The sequence below is a fragment of the Chelonoidis abingdonii genome, chromosome 10, assembly GCF_003597395.2.
Source record: "Chelonoidis abingdonii isolate Lonesome George chromosome 10, CheloAbing_2.0, whole genome shotgun sequence".
Classification (NCBI taxonomy): Eukaryota; Metazoa; Chordata; order Testudines; family Testudinidae; genus Chelonoidis; species Chelonoidis abingdonii.
Window position 1 is genome coordinate 38391446 of NC_133778.1, and position 22824 is coordinate 38414269.

The 22824-nt window shown below is 42.9% G+C and overlaps 1 protein-coding gene across 6 annotated transcripts in view; it reads left to right on the forward strand.

The window, feature by feature from the left end:
* WIPF1 (WAS/WASL interacting protein family member 1) overlaps window positions 1-22824 on the forward strand; it is a 79397-nt gene that overhangs the window by 51287 nt on the left and 5286 nt on the right. For all 6 annotated transcript variants that reach the window (XM_075070104.1, XM_075070105.1, XM_032784546.2 and 3 more), the window contains 6 exons: window positions 7589-7677; window positions 9197-9326; window positions 13556-13729; window positions 15934-16701; window positions 20108-20323; window positions 22595-22708. In XM_075070104.1, the coding sequence (XP_074926205.1) occupies window positions 7627-7677; window positions 9197-9326; window positions 13556-13729; window positions 15934-16701; window positions 20108-20323; window positions 22595-22708 (1453 nt within the window). In that variant the 5' untranslated portion in view covers window positions 7589-7626. The remainder of the gene's footprint in view (window positions 1-7588; window positions 7678-9196; window positions 9327-13555; window positions 13730-15933; window positions 16702-20107; window positions 20324-22594; window positions 22709-22824) is intronic.

Genomic DNA, 22824 nt, shown 5'->3' on the forward strand with positions numbered 1-22824 from the left:
GGAGAGGCAATCTAGCTTCCCCGAGGCTAGGCATTCACCTAGTCAGCTCACACAAGAGATTCCCCCTCCCTTTGTCCTGCAGCCTTTCCCGCCCTGGGACAATAGGAAGGTGAGACACAGAGTTTGGGCTTTTCCCTCCCCCCTCTGCCTCACTAGGAAAAGAAACTTCCACAAGGTTTAAAAAGAAAACTTTATAGAAAAAAAAAGAAAGAAAATATAAAACAACAATCTTGCATTAAGAAACTCAATACAGGCTCTTGCTTATAAGAAAATATGAATAAACAGTCTGATTTAAAAGATAGCCCAATTAAACCAGTCCAACAAATCAAGAGGCATTTCCCTCTTGAGACTGTTCCTTTTAATTTCCATTTAATTAGCCTCTTCCTTTTTGTGTAGTTCACCTTTTTGAAGTTAAATGCTACTGTGGTGGCTTTCTTTGGTATTTTTTGGTATTCTCCCCCCAACCGTACCCCCCTCCACGATGTTAAATTTAATTAATTACGGTCATCGCTTTTACCGAGTGGTTCAGCTATATTTATCTCTCAGACCAAACCTTGTGTTGCCACTTAGGACTAAATTAAGAATTGCCTCTCTGTGTGTGGGTCCCAGGACTAGCTTTTCCAAGCAGTCATTAGTGATGTCTCTAAAGTTTATCTCTGCATCCCATCCTGAGGTGACGTGTGCCCAGTCAACATGGGGATAGTTAAAATCCTCCATTATTACTAAGTTTTCTGTCTTTGTGACCCCTCTAATCTTCATGAGCATTTCACAATCACTATCACTATCATGGTCCGGTGATGGGTAGTATATTTCTACAGCTATACTCATATTATTCAGGCATGGAATTTCTATCTACAGAGATTCTATGGTACAGTTTCATTCATATAAGATTTTGACTCTAAGCTTTCTTTCACATACAGTGTGCTTCCCCACCATTATGACCTACTGTTATTCCTATGTATTTTGTACCATCATATTACCATGTCCCATTGATCACCATCGTTCCACAAAATTTATATGATGCCTATCATATCAATATCCTCATTTAATACCAGGCACTCAAGTTCACCCATTTTAGTATTTAAACTTCTTGCATTTGCGTACAATCACTTGTAAAAAGTATCAGTATTTAGTTGTTTGCCTTTGTTATATGACTGAAGGAAACTCTTGTTTGTTTGTTTCTCTTCAGCTCCTACTTTACTTTATAACTTCTATCCTCTTCACTTTACTAGGATATAGAGTATCCCTTTTAATAAATTGTCCCCAACTATGCACCTGTTAGCTTCCCCAAGCCCTTCATTTAAAACTCCTATATGATCTTTTCAATTTTACATGCCACCAATCTGGTTCCATTTTGGTTTAGATAGAACCCGTCTTTCCAATATAGGCTCCTCCTTTCCCAAAATGTTCCCTGTTCCTAATAAACGTAAATCCTTCCTTTGAACATCATCTCATCCACACATTGAGATCCAGCAGTTCTGCCTGTGTAACTGGCCCTGCACGTGGAACTGGAAGCCTGTTGGAGAATGCTACAATGGAGGTCCTGGACTTCAATCTCTTATCTAACAGCCTAAATTTGGTCTCTAGCACATCTTTCCCTGTGTCATTGATACACACACATACCATGACCACCGGCTCTTCCCCAGTTCTGCACATCCATCTGTCTAGATGTCTTGAGAGGTTTGAAACCTTCACACCTGCAGACAATTCACCATGCAGTTCTCCTGGTCATCACAAACCCAACTATCTGCATTTCTAATAATCGAATCCCCCATTACTGTTACCTGTGTCTTCCTGCTAACTTCGTTTCCTTCCACCGCCACAGAAGTACCCTCAGTTCAAAAGATACCATGATATCATCTGGAAGGAGGGTCCCAACTATGGGATCATTCCCCCTCTGTTCCTGCTTGATGTTCTCCTTTCCCAAGGCTTTCATCCTCCTCAACAGCACAGAGGCCATCACATGGGGGTGGGATCGCTCTGTTGTGTCCCGGAAAGTCTTTTCTGTGTACCTTTCTGTCTCCCTTCGCTCCCCTCTGGTCTCCACAGCCCATACTCAAACTCTGAGAACAGTGCGCTGCTTACATCAAATGTGCACACACATGCCACCTGCCCACAAGGCAGGTAAATCATACCTGTTGCATCCAGTGGAATAAACTGGATAGCCCCCACGCTGCTGCTGGACTTCTGCCTGCATTAATTTCACTCCTGCAGATATGGGTGGGGTGGTTGGTTGTTTTTTTTTGTTGTTGTGGATGAATGGATTTTGTTTTTTTTTCTGGTGCTCGTTGGCCGACATTTAGAGAATGTTTGTTAGGTGTATCTGGCTCTCTTACTCCCTCCCAGAACTCCCGTTTGCTGCTTTTGTTCGCTGGCTCCTCTGGTCGCTTACAAGCTGGCTTTTTAAACCCTTGTTCTCCCTGTGTTAGCCCCATCCCCTGGTCAAGGGCTCCTAAAGGGATTACAAATCAGAGGATGGCAGGTTAGAGCCTCATTAGGAAGTGCTCAGCCTTGCCTAAGAGGTCACTGGGTTCAGCATGCAGCCCCCCATACATTCCTCACTATAATCGTCAATCCAGCAGGCACACGGTAAGCAAGCACACAGCAACAAACAACCAGACAACACACTCGCCCAAGGGTCACGTGGTCACATCTCTTTCACCTGGAAAGCTCCCTCACAAAACTCTCCTGTATGCGAGTCCTGTTCGCCAACTCCGCTGGACCAATATGTTAGTCCAATAAAAGCTGGTCCAAAGTTAGTTCAATAAAAGCTATTACCTCATCCACCTTTTCTCTCTACTATCCTGGGACCAACACAGATACAACAACACTGCATGGGTCAGCTACAAATCCAGACTATTTAAGTGTTAATTGTCAGCCATGGAGTATACTTGCTACTTGTTAAAAGTGGAATCTTTCCCCCTGATAATGCACAAATCATACGCTGCCCATCTTTAATCTGTTGCATGTTGAGAAAGACTCAGTGTTTGCCAAACATAACACAATTATTGAAGCTTTCATTGGAAGACTACAGTTAACGTCTTAGAGCTATTACTCATTTTCAGTACATTGTTCTTCCTACAGGCTCATAGCGATACAACATTATAGATCAAGCATGTTGCTATTTGCTCACAAAAAGGAAGGAAAGAAATGGACTATACTGTACAACATTTAATGTACACAGGCCAGTGCTGAATCTGGGTTGTGAGGATGAGGAGTTGTTTTTGGTACAAAATTTCAGTTTGAGTTGCAGATAGAAAAAGAATTTAGGACTGTTTCAACTTTACTTTTGTAACTAGTTGAATTAGCATCATAACTCCCTCTGTTCTGAATCTTGAACAGATGTGTTACACAGGTCACTGTATACACATACATAACATTCTGTTTCCTCCCTCCCCTTCCCCCCCCCACCCCCCCAATATCTGACTGAAGCCATATGCACCATTTCTAATAGCTGGTGAGTGAAATAAAAGCATCTGGATAAAGCACAGAAAAAGAACCGTGATTCGTAGTTCATACCACAGTATGGGAGAGTTGTCCTTTCAGCATCAAGCTTCCAACCCACTCTGCCTAAGCCTGGGTGGATTGTTGAATCTCAGCCCAAACTCACAAAGCTTCATGAGCCTTTGGGGGCTCTCTAGCAACTGTACACTAGGCAGAATATGGGGCTTGCTTAGCTCTAGCTCACTTCCAACCATGCTGTTGGGAGCAGGAGTGCACTTCCTGTTTCCACTCCCACCTGCCACAGAAGACCCGCCTCACCCAGCCCTTAGAAACAACTTCTAGCCTTCTATCTGCAGGTCACTGAAGATACGTGGGGGAGAGAGACGAGGGGACCATTTGCCACTGGAGAAGCAGGATAGAAAGACAGGCCATTGCCTAGTGCCTGTTTTCCCCCACCTCTTTTCTAAACAATGGGGGATTAGGCAGATGAGAGAGGCCTGTTTTAGGCTAAGGGGTTTCCTTAGAGATTTGAGTTTGTTAATCTTCCAGGCCTATCTGCAGCCTTAGTTCACTTCCACCCCACTGAACTTGTTAAGAAGCCAATTTCTGCTGGCCTAAATGACCCATTAAAAAGGAAGGGTAACTAAAGTAGTATAGTTATGCAGAACTTGATAGTTGAAATAAGTAACTGGTAAACCAGTCTTCAACATGAAACATGAATAGATTAGTCCAATTACTCACTGATTTATCTTTGAGCAGCCTACATGCATGCATTTTTATATATGAAGTGTACATTTCAGACCAGATGTTTTTCTCCTTCCGCTAAAGATGCTTTTTTCTGGGCGTTTGCAATGGTGTCATTAATTTGCAATGACTTAAGCAAACTGCCTTTGTTAGCTTCTTGCCATAGCAGTTAAATAAAGAAAACAAATTATTTCCCATTTCACTCAGCTGAAGGAGTTAAGATTTTATTACAAGTGAAAAGCATGACTATTTCCCTCCCACCACCACCTCTCCCTCCCAGTATGATGGCATAGTAATTGTGCAGGCAACTGCAGCTATGAAAAGACTGTATTAAGAAACAGGATGGTGGTGGTTTGCTGTAAGAACTAATTTTCCTGTTGACTCTTTTGTTTTTAAACAGGAAGTTGAAGAACAAAGCTGCATATGTCTTAATTAGCTCTTCTGTTAATATTTCAAATCTGAAATCTGAATTTTAGTATAAGAAGATTGGGAATGGATAATATTTTGTTCACATTTTTATTTGATGATCGTAAGAGTTGGAAATATGCAAAACTCTGAAAAGTAATGTTCAGAACTTACTGGAATACTGTCAATTAACACCTACTTCTGTCTGAAAATATTTCACCTACTAATATTAGAGGTAACTTCTACCATTACAAAGATCAAAGAGAATTTCTATCGGTTTGGTTTTGTGTATTTGACAGCGCTGTGTGTAGACTCAGTAAGTTAATCAGCTTCTCCTTTCATTTGCATTGGTGTCTCACAGAGCAACAGGAGAAAAACTTTTTTTAAAGGAGACTATAAACCTACAAACATTGGAGTGTCTCTGCCAAGGCACAAGTAGTGCCTGAAACCATTTTGAACTCCATTTTCTTCCCCAGTCAGTTAGATTTCAAGCTGGTGATGTGTTCTCTTCCTTTCCTCCCCCGTTGAAAACTTTAGGCAGTATTCATTGAGGTCCCAATTCAGGAAAGCATTTAAGCACATATTTAAAGTTAAGCACATTCTTAAGAGCTTTCTTAAACTGCAGCCTATGCAAATTCTTTTTCTCCTCTCCTCTGTGTAGCATGGATTTTGTTTTAAGTGTATTTGCAATGCTATTTATGACTTTACAAATAACTAGGAGAATAAGGTTTTTCCTCTTTGAAACATGCCAACATCTTAAGATATAAATCTCTATTTCGAAGCAAGATTTTTTTTCTAACAGACCTAAACCTTCTTGTCATTTCTGTGATATAACAGAAGTGCAAAGTGGTGACTCGAATCCAGATGGTTACTAACAGCTCAGATAATTGAACTTCCCTTTTCTAGCATCAGATTTTAATCAGTGTATTCTATCTAGCATGAGGTAGATCTGAAGTAGAATTTGTTTGATGCAAATCTTGTTTTGAGACTTCAAAAATAAGTGTGGAAAAAATAAGATTTGTGTATTCCTCTGAATAACTACTGTGGATAATATTACTGTCAGCATGGACACCTGGAGGATAACTTTTATTCCCACTCCCATTACCTTTTTATCTGTTCTGCATAGGTATGATTTGAGTGACTGATAGTGGCACCTTTTACTAATGCCTGTTTATTTGAACTGGCAAAAGAAAAACCTATGGGAAAAGGAGGCATCTTAAATAACAAACTAGCTTCCTATTCCAGAAACCACTTCCTTTTAAATGTATGCTTGTTACCTCTACTTACCTACGGCAATGAGGCAGGCAAGTGTATAATGCTCCCATCTGTGATGATCTCTTCCTTCCTGCTGCTGGGGCTTGTGGCACAGGAATTTGATCTTTCCTTCATTCAGCAACAGTCAGCTTCTCCCTCCTTGTCTGGCCACTCCTCAAACACTTTGTGTCAACTACTCCTGAGCTTCTCTACCCCAGAAAGCTGCTGGATTGGCTCCTTGTGGAGGCAGCAATACTCAATGGCTAGGCTTCTCCAGAAGGCAGCAGCTGATTATAGAGGTAGCACTTTCTTTGTATTACCAATTCCTTCATTTTCCCATTCCACCCTCTGCACCAGAGGACTTGCTAGCAGTCTGTGGGACTTTCAACCATAGTTGGAGAATTATTGATCTTAAGGATACCTCTAAGCTAATACTTCTGAATGCAGCTGTGAAAAAACAAATAGAAAAGTTCTAGTGCTCGTGTTCCAAAATGCCATCTGTAAACATTGGACGTGCACACAACCATTTTTTTTCAAGTCTGACTTATACTTTAGCCCTAATGAGAACTACAAAAAACCCAAGGTTGAACATTTTACTTTCATCTCTTTGAATTATCCAAGCATGAGATTTCAGATCAGGGGATGATGGGAAATCTGTAGTGTGTTGTTGTTTTTTTCCAACAAACTCAAAAACAACATGGCTGACTTAGGGCAAACTGTTTTGGGGGTTTTCGTTTGTTTTTGTTAGGAGATCTTTGGGCTAAGATGAAGTTTTAGAAACATTTAATCCAAAAGGAGCTTGTTAGAGAGAAATTTTTAAAAAGTAGCTGAATATGAGGTATAGAATGAAGCTAGAAACGTAACCTTACCTAGAACTAGTTCCGCTTATATCTGTTGTTGTTGTTGCTACAGCCAGCACTAGGGATGTGCAATCACTGTGGTTGCACATAGTGCTGCTTGCCAATGGAGCCTCCTCAGCAGCCGAAACACAAGGAGTATAGCTACACTTATGGTGGCGTGTTGAATACAGACACTGCACATTCACGGGTACAAATATCCGTGTCGATGGCAAGGCTTAGCTAAGGTGAGTAGAGTAGAGTGCCCTGCATACCGGAGCCCTCAGGGTGTGTACCCTGCACAGGCTCCCTACACACCCAAGCAGTGCCACCCACCATTACACTGCCTGCCTGCTGCTAGAGCCTTTCTTCATTGCAGTGAAAGGCTCTGACAGGAGGGAGGAAGATGCTGGAGCCTTTCACTGCAGCATGTAGCTACACATGTAATGTCTTTACTCCGTGTGCCACCGTAAGTGTAGACATAGCCTAGGGTAGGCTGCAGAGGAGTAGTCTATTCTCTCTCAGTTGGGCAATTTTGTGCAATTCCCCCCATGAATAACGTAGCTGAAGTCAACGTACTTAGATCTACTTACCGCAGTCTCTTCACTACGGTGAGTCGACTGCTGCCACTCCACCGTTGACTCTACTGGCGCCTCTCACCGAGCTGGAGTACCGGAGTTGATGGGAGAGTACTCGGGGATCGATTTTATCACATCTAGACTAGACTCAATAAATCGATCCCTGCTGGATCGATCGCTGCCCACTGATTCGACCGGTAGCGAAGACATACCCTCAGAAAATGTAGCTGCTAAATCTGTTAGCTAAGCGTATGGTTCAGCAGTCAGGATAAAGTGTGAATACAACGTTTATAGATTTATTACTTTACTGTATCTTATTGTTGACAGATTTCACAGCAATATCGGGAAAAGTTCCACTGTAGACCATGCCTGTCCCTCCCCCTCCAGCTCCTCCGCCTCCCCCAACTCTTGCACTGGTAAGTTTCAACTTAGAAGTGGTCACATGAAATGTAAATGTGAAATATTTGTTGTTACAGTGTACCATGTGGGTCATATTTAAAGGGGCAAATTATGGACCTTTGTGCACAATCATGTATTTGGGACTCGGGTAAGGGATTCCCTCTGTGGTTGGAGAATGTACTCCTTGCAGGAATACAAGCAGTGGTGCTACTCCTTACCACTGATTGACTGCACTACTGTCCTCACCTGCTCTGCATCCCTTTGCTCCCTCCATACAGTTGGGTTAGTCTAATATATAGTTTCTCAGCCTGAGGGTCATGGCCATTTTTCAGGAGGTTGTGACCACCTTCTCTGTCATTAGAGCTCCGTTACATGGGAAGGGGTTCGTGAAACTTTTTCTCCATTGCAACATGAGGCCATCATGTGGAGAAGGTTGAGAACCATTAGGCTAATGGATCTTCCTATTGGATGAACCAGTGGCTTTGATCCATCCCTGCCCCACTTTCCCTTTATGCTGCCACTAAAAGCTATGCCACACCAGGGTGCAGAGGTGTTCTGCATGGTCTCTGTCCCCACTTTTTGGGAAACGTCCATATTACTGAGCTGGCAAATCAGGAAACCCTTTCAGTGGTCATTAAATGATCTCAAAACAAATTAGGTTTTGGGATCTTTTCTCAGCTGCAGTTTTGCAAGGAAAGAAGGGGAGATATCTAATGCAACAAATTCAATCTGAATGAGTAACGTGTTTTCCTTCAGTCATGAGAGGCTTTAGAAACGTCTGGAAAGATTAGAACTCGTATTTTGTATAACAATACGAAACATTTCCTCTCTTTGTCTAAACTTGTAATTACTCTTTCTGAATGCGGAGGTAATGCAAAAATTACACTCTGAAAAGACAAAGCAGATGCAACTGAGATTGGGCATCTTAAAACCTTGACTGGAAATCAGAAAGGCATGTGATGTTTGAAGTGGAGGATCAACATTTTCCAGATAGATTTAATGAAGAGAAAACAGTAGCCAAATGCTTGGTTTCCTTCCGAGGCATCCAGTGTTTGTGTATTATGTACTTCAGTGTGAATCCTCCCCCCCGCCTCCCAAGAACTTCAGTCTTTCTGTGCAAATCATCACTGTATATGGTTTTCACTCATTCATTCAACAAAATAGCAACTTTATTTTTTCAGTTCCATTTTTTCAATTATAGTTTTTAATTGAGATTTCTAAAAAAGACACATCCATCTTGGCTTCACATGTATCAGATATGGATCTGAATGCTGGGTGGAAGAGAGGACGGTTTCAAATTAGACCTTTGGTGTGGCAATGGATCCTGAGTATTGAAACAGAAGTAGATTTTTGGGGACCAGAATCTTTGTTTGCAAGGCTAACTGCTTTTAGTGCCACATTTGCAAGAGGGAGACTGTAACACGAAACTCATTTTCACTGCTTTTGTGTTAAAAATGGAGGTATTCATTACACCCCTTACTTAAGCAGGATGTTGCAGTTTTCTCTTATATCTTTATTTGTTGTTTCATTTTGCAGGCAAATACCGAAAAGCCTTCCTTAAACAGGTCCGAACAAGCGGGGCGAAATGCTCTCCTATCTGATATTAACAAAGGAAAAAAGCTAAAAAAGACTGTTACTAATGATAGAAGTGCCCCTATTCTAGACAGTAAGTACAATTCTGTTTGTTTATTTTAATGTAGTTAATGAATGGTGAGTTAATATGCAAAATTAGAGTAGTTTTTATAATCAGCAGGTGAAGAGATGCAGGATGGTCAGGCAAAATAAATTCTTAAATGGTCCAATAATTTGCTATATTAATGCATGTTTTAAATCACTTGAGATCTCCATTACTGTTTGTAACGGCCTTCGCCGCGGCTCAGCCCCGGGTCGGAGGGGCTGAGCGAATGGAGTCTATAGTCCAAGCCCTTAGGTAAGACAGGGCAACGAACAACAGGTTAGGGGCTCTGGCCCTGTGAAGCAGGGCAGAGCAATACGCAGTCTATGGGCTCTGGCCCTTTGGATCAGGGTAGAGCAATAGGCAGTCTAGGGGCTCTGGCCCTTTGGGACAGAGCAGAGCAGTAATCAGTCTAGGGGCTCCGGCCCTTTGGGGCAGGGCAGGGCTACCCACAGTCTAGAGGCTCCGGCCCTTTGGGGCAGGGCCGAGCTACCCACAGTCTAGAGGCTCCGGCCCTTTGGGGCAGGGCCGAGCTACACACAGTCTAGAGGCTCCAGCCCTTGGGGCAGGGGCCGAGCTATCCACAGTCTAGAGCTCCGGCCCTTGGGGCAGGCCGAGCTACCACAGTCTAGAGGTCCCGGCCCTTGGGGGCAGGGCCGACTACACACACATTGGAGCAATCAAGTTCCCGCAAAGGAAGGGGGGAGTCTTGCCACCTTTAAGTGGGTTTGGCAGGGGAGCGCAGGCCCTCCCACTCCCACTGCGTTCCACCCGGGGCCCTAGTAGCGCGGTCGCCTCTAAGGCGGTCAGTGGGGATCCCGCCGACCACACTGATCCCGGGTGAGCAGCAGGGTGCCCCCAAACAGGACCAACCAATCAGACCGAGAGGGTCAGTGGGGATCCTGGCCGCACGCACACAGACCATAGACGGCTCGGGCTTTCTTGCGGGCCTGACTGTAAGTCAGCCGCCCCGCGTCTGCTTTCCAACCTCCCCTCTCCCTGGTACCTGCCCTTCGCTGGGTTCGTCGTCCAGACGATTCCCAGACCATCGGTTCCTCAGCTGGCTCGGCAGAGGGGGTCCAGTCCAGTCCTCGGGTACCGGGGGCAAGGCGGTCCGATCCAATCTCAGTGTCCTGGGGTTGGGCGGGCCGGTCCAGTCCTCGGGGTACCGGGGTCCAGGTGGTCCGGTCCAGTCCTCGGTACGGGGTCCCTGGGGGGGCGGTCCGACGGCGCGGCCCGCCGCTCTGTGGCTGCTGGCCACAGGGGAGGTCAGGCCCCGGACCCCTCTGGATACCGAGCGAGGGGTTAAGCCGGGAGCTCGGCCCCACTCGTGCCTTCTCCGGCGGCCTCCTCTAACTGAGGGTGGGACAGGGGTTTTATACTTCCCTGCCACCGCTGACTTCTTGGCAGGACAGCCGCGGGGGCCTGCACTGCGCAGTCCCGCCCCTTGGCTTCCTAGGGGCGGGGATAGGCGGCCGGGCCTCTGCCCGGGGCTGTAGGGTCCTTAGCCTATGCCCAGTCTCAGGAGCTGGAGGGAGGGGACCCCCCTCGCTACACTGTTTATAAAATGTGTATAGTAATTAGTGTGCTAACTCTGGTAAGTCTATAGCAAAATGTAATTGGCACAACTAAGTGTAATGGTGGGGAATAGGGAAAAAAGTGTATTGCTTTCGAGTTTTGCAGTACATGCTTATTTTAAAGGCAGACTCCAGTGATTTTTTTTAAGTACTTCTTTAGATGGCTATAGAAAAATATTCTTAATTTCAAAGGAGTATATAAAAATATTTGCATCCTCCACTGGTATGAAATGGTCAGCTGTTTTAATAATTATAAAAGGAACTGCATCTCGATGTCAGGACAGGAGGATGAGAGCTGCTGGTATACACCCAGGATGGGTGGTAGAAGCAACCTGCATTCCACAGGTACCACTGGCCCTTTGGCTCTGACTAGGTGTCCATATTATATGGATGGAAACACTAAATGAAAAAGAAGATCCAGAAAAATATCTGGTAAAAGCATGTACTGTTCCCTGAATCTCTGATCTTCCTGTTACAATGCTTGAAAAATCTAATCAGTCTGATAACATTTAATATGAAACAATTACATTTTTACGTACAAGTTATTTTAAAAATATCTCCTGAATTATTTAGTAATGTTCTACTTTTGATCAAGTGCATGGAAACACTCTTTAAATCCCATTACAGTCTTTCTGTAATGTACTAAAAGTCTCTGCACAACAAGACAAAAGTATGTGCAGTGTTGAGAGAGGGCCTGGGTTGAGTCCTTATTTATGAATTGACCCCAGTATATCTAAGCAAAATCTTAGCCAAAGCTCTGAACCTCTGCTACACCTGGGAGGTGTCACTCTGATGTGTGCAGTCGCATCATGCTGGGGTGACTCCTCTAGAGTTACCTACCTAGACATTTATTTTCTATGCATGCAGAGGTGCTAACAGACCACTTCACCTTGAATGAATATGTTCTAACAATATGTGTCAGCATCTGTTCCACCTTGTGTTTAGATGTGATGCTCCGAGTATCTGTCCCAGATCTGAAGAAAAGCTCTGTGTAGCTTGAAAGCTTCTCTCTCACCAACAGAAGTTGGTCCAATAAAAGTTTCTTCGAATTACTTCTTTCCAGTCTGGGGGACAGAAATGGTGTGTGGCTCAACTTGCCAGATAGTGTTCTGTAGCAACTCAGTTGCATGACGGTTTACCTGTGCTGGAGGAGGCTATCCATCCAGTTGAGCTGCTACAGTGCATCAGAATTCTACTTGGCAGATGCAGAGGAGACTGAAAAAGCACCATTCCTAAGAACTCTGGGAAGGTAGGAGAGAAACAGGAAAGAGATCAAGAAAATAAAAGCCCATCCCTTTAGTAGGTCATGGGGCTGCTGTCTGGTGACAGTAAGCATTCATAGCCAGATTAGCTGATGGGAAGCACAATGACAGGCACTCAAACCAGACTTCCACGGTGAGGGTGTAGAGAAATACAGCGTGGTCTAGCCCAGCATGTTTTAACCCTGGATTTTAATGGCAAGATGATTGAAGAACACCAAACCACTGAAAGGAATGAAATTCTTAGAAGTGAACCAGAAAAAAACAAGCAAAGTAGATTTAGGGCTGCATTCAGTGAGGTGCCTAATTTGAGGCATGTGGATATTCCCACTGAAAGCTAGGCACGTGTTTCACTACTCTGCTGAATTGGAGCTATCATGGCAAGGCAATCAATGGGGATTAAAGGTAGATTAATAATAACATTAAAGATGATGGGGTCTATTTTCTTGTTTGCATGAGTTAGGAAACGATGAAAGACTAAAGTCTCATAGCAGGAACTCTCCAGAGGTTTACACCCTAAGCAAGTCAGAGCTGAATTTGGCCCAGTGAGCCTAACAAAGGGGAAGGGTGCAATTGAGCACTTCCCCATAAATACATCTTTTCTCTTTAAGGGAGAGAGCACTGAATAGTGCGTCTCATCCACAGACCTGAAAACCCTTTACAAAGGATGGAAAATACCATTCTCCCTTTTTTAAAAAAATGTGGAAACTGAGGTGCAGAGAAATGACTTGCTCAAGTTCACATGGTGTCTGTGACAGAGCAGGGAACAGAACCTAGGCCTCCTGATTTCCCATCCTGTGCCCTGCTCATTGCACCAGGCTGCCCTAAAGTAGTCCCTTGCCTTCAGAACCAGGAAAATACTTTCACATGCCATTTCAGTTAAGGTGTCAATATTTGTCATGGTCAGAGTAGAAAGAAGTATTTTTCTATTATGACCATTTCTACCGATTGGAAAAACAAGCTAAAATCCATTCCTAGGCCCTCCCAAAACTATCTTAAAAACAACTCCTTGATCTCTCGGGGGGCTTTGTTAAATGTGTATTTGTGGCAGCAACCCCACTGGTGACTGAGATTTGTGCACATTCCAAGCCTCCAAATTGGTCAGACCACCACCAGAAGGACAGCTCTTCCACCTATAACCAAGTCTATAAATCTGGGGAAGGTGGAGAAGGATTAGGGACCAACAGCATGGGGAAAAATGAAAGCCCAGCATGAAAGCGTAGCTGAATACCACATGGAATTATCATTGCCTCAACCTATTCTAGTCCCAACTTCTGCTCTGTGCCTGCTTCATAATCCTGTAGTCCAAGACAGCGACAAGAAGAAGGAGAGGACATGAAAAATACTGGCTATGTTTTAAAATTCCTGATTTTTGTTTCAACAGAACCCAAAGGATCTGGTGGTGGTGGTGGTGGTGGTGGCGGCAGTGGTGGAGGAAGTGGCGGAGGAGGAGGTGGTGGTGGCGGTGGTGGCTATGGCGGAGGAGGACCACCTGGCTTAGGAGGCCTGTTTCAGTCAGGAATGCCAAAGCTCAGATCTGCAGCAAATCGAGATACAGGTAAGGAGGATTTCCCAGATCTGTGAATTCAGTCAAGATATTAAAAGCTTTCTAAATGATACATTTACAAAAACATTAATACAAGAGTAATAAAATAATGCAAGAGTTCTTTGGCTTAGGGAATGCTTCCAAACATATTTAAACAAAATACAACTAAAATATCATTAAGGGGTTAACTTTAAACTCTCACACATAGTAAACTCTGAAGAAAACCAGCATTCACTCTTGTGCCTCAGTATTTCAATCTCTATAGCAGGTACGGTCATCCCTTGAGTAACTAGGTACAAGGAAGGGAGTTAAAAAGAAATGCAGTTTCAGACTTAAATTTGGCTTTGTGTGTTTCATTCTTAGTGCTATGTTATATAGGGATATTTGGGAGAGAGAAGTTAATTCCTTCCTTCTTTCCCCCCCCCATACCTGAAGGTATTACTGAGAAACAAAGATCTCAGGGATTGATACCTCACCTGTAGTGTACAGTAATAAGGGCCAGATCCAGTCCATTGCTCTGTGTGTGCACACCCTCAAAGTGTAGCATCAAGAGGATCCCAAGCTAGAACTCCCTTAAGCCCAAGGGAAACTGGCCTCCTCTTAAACTGGAGAGCCCATTTCAACCCCAAGGGGGCATAATTTACCTGTTAAGGTATGTGGCAAACATCCCATCTGGCTGCTATGCAAACTATCGTTAGCTGGGCATACACACTTTTTTGCATTTCACAGGTATTCAAAGGAGCTACCCCATGGAACAAAGCAGACTCTGTGGTGGGCAAGACTTATAAAATTGGGGATTTGCCACTTGTCAAGGAAGGTTGGGCCTTAGTGATTATTGACATGAGAGGATGTAATGGCTCTATCTAAAGTATAAGATGCTATTAATGGCCTATGCTCATTACAGATCTAACTTTAATCTTTTAGCACATGTTGACACAACACAGACTTCCAGAGATGGTTTTATCTATGTTAGCCTGTGCTGGAAACTCTTCTTAATCCAAAGGTTCCCAGCATAATAAACCAGTGTTTCTTCAATTGCAAAACTGCCTCCTCCAGAGAAACACAAGCAAATCCATAAAAACTGGATATTGGAAGAGGGGAGAAATGGGAGAGGTTTTTTTCTGGATTACTTTCAAGTCCTCTTCCTTTTGCTGACTTCTAGTGATCAAATATTGATTGAAAGCTAAGACGCTTCTGCTCACATGTTGAAAACCCTAAATCATTGTTCTTCACAGTTTTTTCCAAGGGGAGTTTCTTCCCTCCATGCTGCTCATGTATGCATCAGGGAAGCCTGAAAATAAATCATATTATATCATTATTAACAATGTTTTTTAATCGCTCCAGTCCAGTGGTTCTCAACCAAGGGTATGTGTACTCCTGGGGGTATGCAGAGGTCTTCCAGGGGGGTAATCAACTAATGTAGATTTTGCCTAGTTTTACAACAGACTACATAAAAAGCACTAGTGAAGTCAATACAAACTAAAACTTAATACAGATAATGTCTTGTTTATACTGCTCTATGTACTTACATTTCAGTATATAGTATAATATTTATATTCCAGTTGATTTATTTTATAATTATATGGTAAAATATGAGAAAGTAAGCCATTTTTCATTAATAGTGTGCTATAACACTTTTTTGTATTTTTGTCTGATTTTATAAACAAGTAGTTTTTTAAGTGAGGTGCAACTTGGGGGTATGCAAGACAAATCAGACTCCTGAAAAGGGTACAATACACCTCTACCTCGACATAATGCTGTCCTTGGGAGCCAAAAAATCTTACCACGTCATAGGTGAAACCCGTGTTATATTGAACTTGCTTTGATCCATTGGAGTGCCCCCCTCTGACCCCACTGCAAGAGCGCTGCTTTACCACATTATATCCAAATTCGTATTATATTGGGTGGCATTATATTGAGGTAGCAGTGTAGTTTGGAAAGGATGAGAGCCAGTATCCTTTGTATGCCATCCTGCTGTGATAGAACATAATGGCTACTTAGAAGCTGTTGCTACAAATGCATTTAAATTACCTACTGAGTAGTCTTATGGGGACAAATTCTGAAGACTTCAGTCAGTCCTTACAACCAGTGCAAAACTCCCAGTGCATTCAAATAAAGACGTGAAAATTTGGCCCATTCTCACAGTGTGTTTTACCTTCTCTTGCCTTTGCCCAGCCCTTTACTCTGATATAAGCAGTATTTACTTCTGTTTCCAGATTCTGGAGGAAACAGACCTCCCATGCTACCACCAGGAGGAAGAACAACATCTGCCAAGCCTTTTTCACCTCCAGGTGCCGTAGGGAGATTTCCAGGGCCTTCTTTGGGGCAAAGAAGTACCGCTGCCGAACCACAGAGAAACCGAATGCCACCTCCGAGACCTGATTTTGGTTCCAAACCAGATACAGGACCTCCTCCAGTGCCAAATACTCTGAGACCCATTCCATCAAGTTTACACAACAGAGTATCCCCTCCTGTGCCAGGAGCAAACAGGCAAACCAGTGCAGGGCCTATCCCTCCATCTTTCCCAGGAAACAGAAATACAGGATTCGGAGGATCTATTCGCCAGTCGACTCCAAGTTCCTCACCTTCTTTCTCTAACAGACCTCCCCTTCCTCCTGCACCTGGCAAGTCAACAGATGACAAGCCCCCGCCGCCACCACCTCCAACAGGAAACAGGGCATCCATCAACCGGGAACCTTCTTTTCCACCTCCACCACCTCAAAACAGTAAACCTCCCGTTCCTTCCACACCTCGGCCATCCGCTGTCTCACAGGCTCCACCCCTGCCTCCAGGCAGACCAGGCTTACCTCCAGTTCCACCCATTTCCAGTGGAAATGATGACATGCCACGTCTTCCACAAAGGAATCTCTCTCTAGGTTCTCTTGCTCCTCCCAGCTTGCCTGGGGCAGGTCGATCTGGGCCTCTTCCTCCCCCTCCAAATGAGCGGCCTCCTCCTCCAGTAAGAGATCCTCCTAGCAGATCAGGTACAGCAGTGTGCATTTTTTCAGCTCTCCCGACTACCCTTGTAATGACTAAACTAATTGTTATCCACATGGTTTCAGTGAAGTAGCTGAATTTACCTCCAACACCAATTTCCTTCTTGCTTTTCAAAATATAGTATGAGCTGTAGCTTTAAATCGATTGACATACTTTGCTCTTTATTTGCCATATAAATTGAAGCTATAGACCAAAATGGCAATCAGTTTTAAAAATTGAAGTCCTCCTTTCACTGAAAAAGTGTGACTGACTGGTTTAATCAGTTACATCTTTAAAGATCACTATTCAGACTTGAATTAACTACCATGACCTGAGTTTGATTTGCAAGTTGTTCTCGCAGGCACATGGGTCATGTAGCTGCCACTTCATGTAATACTACCTTTCTTCAGTCGGGCTGATTATAAGCACCATTCCACTCAAGTCATTTTTAGTAGCAGTAATTCTGCTGTAGTGTTTACACATTCATTATTACTATCATAGTTAATAGCAATGACAAACAGTATGTTTGATAATTATATTTTTTGGTGCAACAAACTTATTTTATCTGTGGGTCTAATCAGATGAGTAATCTTTACCCCCCGGGAGTAGTACAGATTGTCAGAGGCAATGTTCACAAGTAAAGGTTTGCAGAAACAGGCTCTGTGCGTGTTAAAGATCATGTACACTTACAGTGGTATTTAAGTTATTTTAATGTGTACTACAGTAGTTATCATAACAAGTGTCATTATATTTGAGTCAACTTTGTCACTTATCATATGCAGATTTCTAACAAAAAGAATATTGTTTCCATGATGATATGTCATAATATACTTTGCCCTGTGCCTTTTATTACTAATGTTCAAGAACATAGATTATACTCTTATTGTTAATAACAATCTTCTTGATAATATAGTGAATAGAAGGGAACCTTGTGTTTACTTCTTAATCCATATCCTTCTAATATTTACATTATTTTTAATTGGAATAATTTCTCTCATTATCTTAAAGCAGGGGTAGGCAACCTATGGCACGTGTGCCGAAGGTGGCACGCGAGCTGATTTTCAGTGGCACTCACACTGCCAAGGTCCTGGCCACTGGTCTGGGGGGCTCTGGCATTGAAGCTTCTTAAACATTTTAAAAACCTTATTTACTTTACATACAACAATAGTTTAGTTATATATTATAGAGCTATAGAAAGAGACCTTCTAAAAATGTTAAAATGTATGACTGGCACGCGAAACCTTAAATTAGAGTGAATAAATGAAGACTCGGCACACCGCTTCTGAAAGGTTGCCGACCCCGATCTTAAAGTTACTAAAATGAATTAACGCTCACTAATGGAGCACCATTTCAGGATTGCAAGCTGTAGTAGCATGTAAATGTAAACCACAAAGTATGTAGGATTTCTTGTGACACATTTTTGCTTTTGGATAGTGGCACAATATCTGCTGATTTATTTTTAATAGATGCATCTGTAATACATCTTTAATAGATGTAACTAGATTTCTTTGAGCCAAGGGGATACTTGTTATAAAAAAATGACTTAGGAGAATTTAATTGTGTTGATTAATTGCCCCACATTATGTGTGATATCGTTCATGCTGGCTCTAGGCATGTTACCGCTACAGTAGTTCAAATATACTGACATTGGAAATGTTAAAATCTGTGTGTGAGGTCTGTTTCTAATTCAGAGACAGATTCGTGTACTGCAGCCACAGCAGAGCCTGGCATGCAGCAAATATTTGTGTAAGAGAGAGAACTGATCCCATACTGCATAACGCTGCCATTATTGAGCTGAATTCTTCTTTACACTATGCCATTGGCAGAATCTGGTCCTAACACCCAGCATGGTATGGGAAAGAGAGTGAAGAGTAAAGTGCCAAAGTTTGCTGACAATACAAAATTATTCAGGATAGTTCAGTCCAAAGCTGGCTGTGTAGAGTTACAAAGGGATCTCACAAAACTGAATGAGCAACAAAGGGGCAGATGAAACCCAACACTGATAAGTGCAAAGTAATGCACATTGGAAAAAAATCATCTCAACTATACATATATAATGATGGATTCTAAATTACCTGTTCCCGTCCAAGAAAGAGATTTTGGAGTGCCCATATATTGTTCTATGGAAACTTCTGCTCAGCCGTAAAAAAGGCTAACAGAATGATAGGAACTGGTAGGAAGGAGATAGCATTATGATATTTTTCTATCATATTTTCTACTACATAAATCCATGGTGCGCCCACACCTTCAATACAGTGTCCTGTTCTGGTTGCCCTATCTCAAAAAGGAGATAGTAGAACTAGAAAAGGTTCAGGGAAAAGCAACAAAAATGATCAGAGGTATGGAACGGCTTCCATATGAGAAGAGACTAAAAAGATTATGGCTGTTCAGCTTAAAAAAGAAATGACTAAGGGAAGATATGATAGAGGTTTATAAAATCATGAATGGTGTGGAAAAAAGTGAATAGAGAAGTGTGTTTTACTCTTTCCCACAATACAAATATCAGGCATCACCCGACTGAAATTAATAGTCCATTGGTTTAACAGAAATAAGAGGAAGTACTTTTTCACATAATGCATAATTAACCCATGAAACTCATTGCCATGGGATGTTGTGATGGCCAAACGTATAACTAGATTCGAAAAAGAACTACATAAATTTATGGAGGATAAGTCCATCAATGGCTATTAAGCAAGATGACTGGGGTGACCCTAAACCTCTGACTGTCAGAAGCCAGAAGTGGAAGCCAGGAGTGGTTCACTCCAAAATTGCCCTGTTCTGTACACTCCCCCTGAAGCTGTGGTACTGGCCACAGTTGGAGGCAGGATCCTGTGCTAGATGGACTATTGGTCTGACTCAGTATGGCCGCTCTTATGTTCTCTTGGTTCAGAGAGCTCTTACACCACTTCCCTTCCCGTTACCTTAAAAGAGGGTGTGGCTGAAGGAAATGGGATATGGCCAGGACCCTCTGTGCTGCCCTGATGCTCCATTGTAGTTTTAGCCCTTTGTGACCATTTGCAGCCAGCATAAGTTAGAGCAGCTTTAGGGCTGCATTAACGTGGAACGAAGAGACCAGCCCTGCACAGAGGCTATTTGAGGCAAGGGGAGTGGAAAGATGACATTTAAGCCTCCTTTCTGTGTAAACATGCCCCTTGAACCTGCACTCTGTATAGATCAGCCACACTGAGGGGAGGGTGGATCAGGAAAGAGATGTCAAACACTGCATTACTGTGTTCCCTCCCTCTGGCTGAAGGAGGCAGACAACCCTCCCCATTGCTTTTGGAGCCCATCAAAGCTCGTATCCTATCTGACACCCTTCAGAGCTATGCAAGACGACAATGCTTAGAGCTGATAGAAGAATGGTAGGTTTTATGGTACAATAGATTATTGATTTGATTCTCTGTCTTGATTCAGGACCCCTTCCACCTCCTCCCCCTGTAAACAGAAATGGCAGCATTTCACGGGCATTGCCTGCTACTCCACAGCTGCCTTCCAGGGCAGGATTAGAAAACCAGAGAGGTGGACCAAGGCCTCCACTTCCTCCTGACAGACCTGGTTCCGGAGCTCCTCCACCACCACCTCCTGCACCATCAGCAATCAGAAATGGCTTCCCGGACTCGTCATGTGAAGGTGAGCTGCATTCTCAGACATACACAATATATGTGTGTCTAAGTAAAGCTATCAGCATTTGGCCCCCCAAACGTTAAATGAGATACTTCACTGATGCTTAGAGTCTGATTCTGAGCTCTCACCAGTTTTACACTGGAGTTGTTACTGACCGACCCCAGTGTAACTTGGGTCTAAAAAGGCCTGCCGTATGGAGTTATCTAAATATTTTAATGTGGAAAACAGAAGTGCAAAGTTAACAGTACTACTGACATGAACATACTAGCATGCCAGTGGGACTTCAGCAAGCACTGGACCTCAAAAATAACCATTCAAAGGTAACCTAAAAAGAGGAAGCGTGTGTGCCATTCCTTGCTTCTTTATGCTGTATAAAGAAAGCCTGAAGGACTTTTTTTTCCATGTTAAAAATTCAGGTGATCTCTGCCCTGAAACCCTTTGGACGACTGAAGTAGTGGGATTATGACATCACAGGAGACAAAGTAAAAGCTGAGCAGTAGTGAAGGAAAGGGATCTTTAGTCAAACTGTTTAAAACTTCTGTGGGTTTTCCATTTTGGCTACTAAACAGTGGGGATAAAGAATATGTGCATTAAAGATGAATCATTCCTTTCCTTTCAATTAAGGCATGAGCTCACAATATACATTTGCATCTCCCAACAAAATCAGGAAAGACCAGACTTGACATTCCTGATATTTCTAGGATAAAAAGCAAGCAGAAAATAAGACTCTAAAATAATCCTTCTGAGTTTTCTCGATACAGCATAAGAGGCAAAACTGGATGCAACCACTTTTTTTCTGTTCAAATCACCTTTAGAGGTCAGAACCTACATAGTTCCTTCACAAGCAGAACTCTGATTGAAATCAAGGTGAGTCTTGTTTGCCTCAGGAATGCAAATCTGGGCCCCAAAATAATCAATCCTGTGGTCCAATTGTTGGTAAAGTTCACTCAGGTCATAGCTGGATGACATCATACAAAAACCTACATTACAAGAGTGTTACGGCTGCAAAGTGCTGGAAATGACAAAAAACAAAGTTGCCTATGTGCCCTTATTCTGCCCCTTGAACATCTGCATTCAGATACAGGCAGTGTAATATGAGCACAGGCTATTTTTTCCAAGATTTTGATTTACTACAAATATGTCATTGGAATCTGACCCCTCTTTTGTTGTACAGGGAAATGTGAGTCTCTAGCGATTGAAGAAATACTGAAACCTTTAGCTTTATTTTCACACTTTTTACAAAAGATGCACATTTCTCCTTGATTATGCATTTTCTCACAATGCTGCTAATTTTTCTTTTTTCTTTGAACATTGAATTTTATTGGATGCTGTAGTGGCTCTAGCTCTTTGGATACTTTGCACATCGATGAGGTCTCAGTAGCTATAATGCAAATTCAGCACCCTGAATCCTACTACACATTTCTATAGTTGGCGATAAGATTAATTTAATATAGACTACGTAGGGCCAAATTTATTATGTGCATAAGTGGGTGCAATATTGAAAATCAGGAAACAACGTAGAGTGAGATCCTCCTACCAACTCCAAGCCCTTTATGCTGCGTACAAGGGCCGGAGTAATGTAAAGAGACTCTCTAAAAGCTTCATAGCTGACTATGGGAGGATTCCCCCAGCACGGGCACTGTAAAAAGACAGTCATAAGGCTGCCCTCCAAGGACTACCCCTCACAAGCCATAGCATAGGGGCCATGCCCAGGCGGGGCAAAAGGCAGAAGGGGCCCCAGCACACAGAACTGCAGACATTCAAGGCAGTGCTGTGGGGCCTGTAGGGCAGCCTAGGGAAACTACCATAACTTAGCTCAGGCAGCCCTATCTATGCCAAGGCTTGAAGCCACCATCCCCTTGGGCATCGAATCTCAACCCTGAAGGCTAAGTTCTTCTGCACAGACGGTAAGGCGGGTAGAAGACACAGAGTCTTCATATAACATTCTGAGTCACACTATTAGGACTCTTGCAGATTTCAGTGGACTCCTGTTTGAATTATTTGTCTTAGTTTGTTTTTAATGGAGCATTGTAAACAATAAGACAAGGCAGGTGCAATGATGTAAATGATCAATGAATGATGAAGTGAATTCAGGCTAATTTGGGCCATCTTTTTGTTCTGTATTTGTACAGCATCTAGCACAGTGGGGTTCTGGTCTATGACTTGGGCTTCTAAGAGGTACTGCAATACTGAATGTGTAATAATATCAATACGATGCAACTCTTCTGTTAAGAATTGTTACTTTTAAATTTTTCTTGTAACTGTTTTTCTCCCCAGATGAGTGGGAAAGCAGATTTTCCTTCCATCCGATATCTGACCTGCCACCTCCAGAGCCATATGTTCCAATGAACAAAAGTTACCCCAGTAAACTAGCAAGGAATGAAAGCAGAGGTATGGTGTTTTGTTTTGTTTTTTGTTTTTGTTTTGCCAAATATTGATAATTTTGAAAGATAGTAGTCAGGCCTTCAGGTGGCCTAGTGACGGATGTAGTGAAAAAAACCTATGCA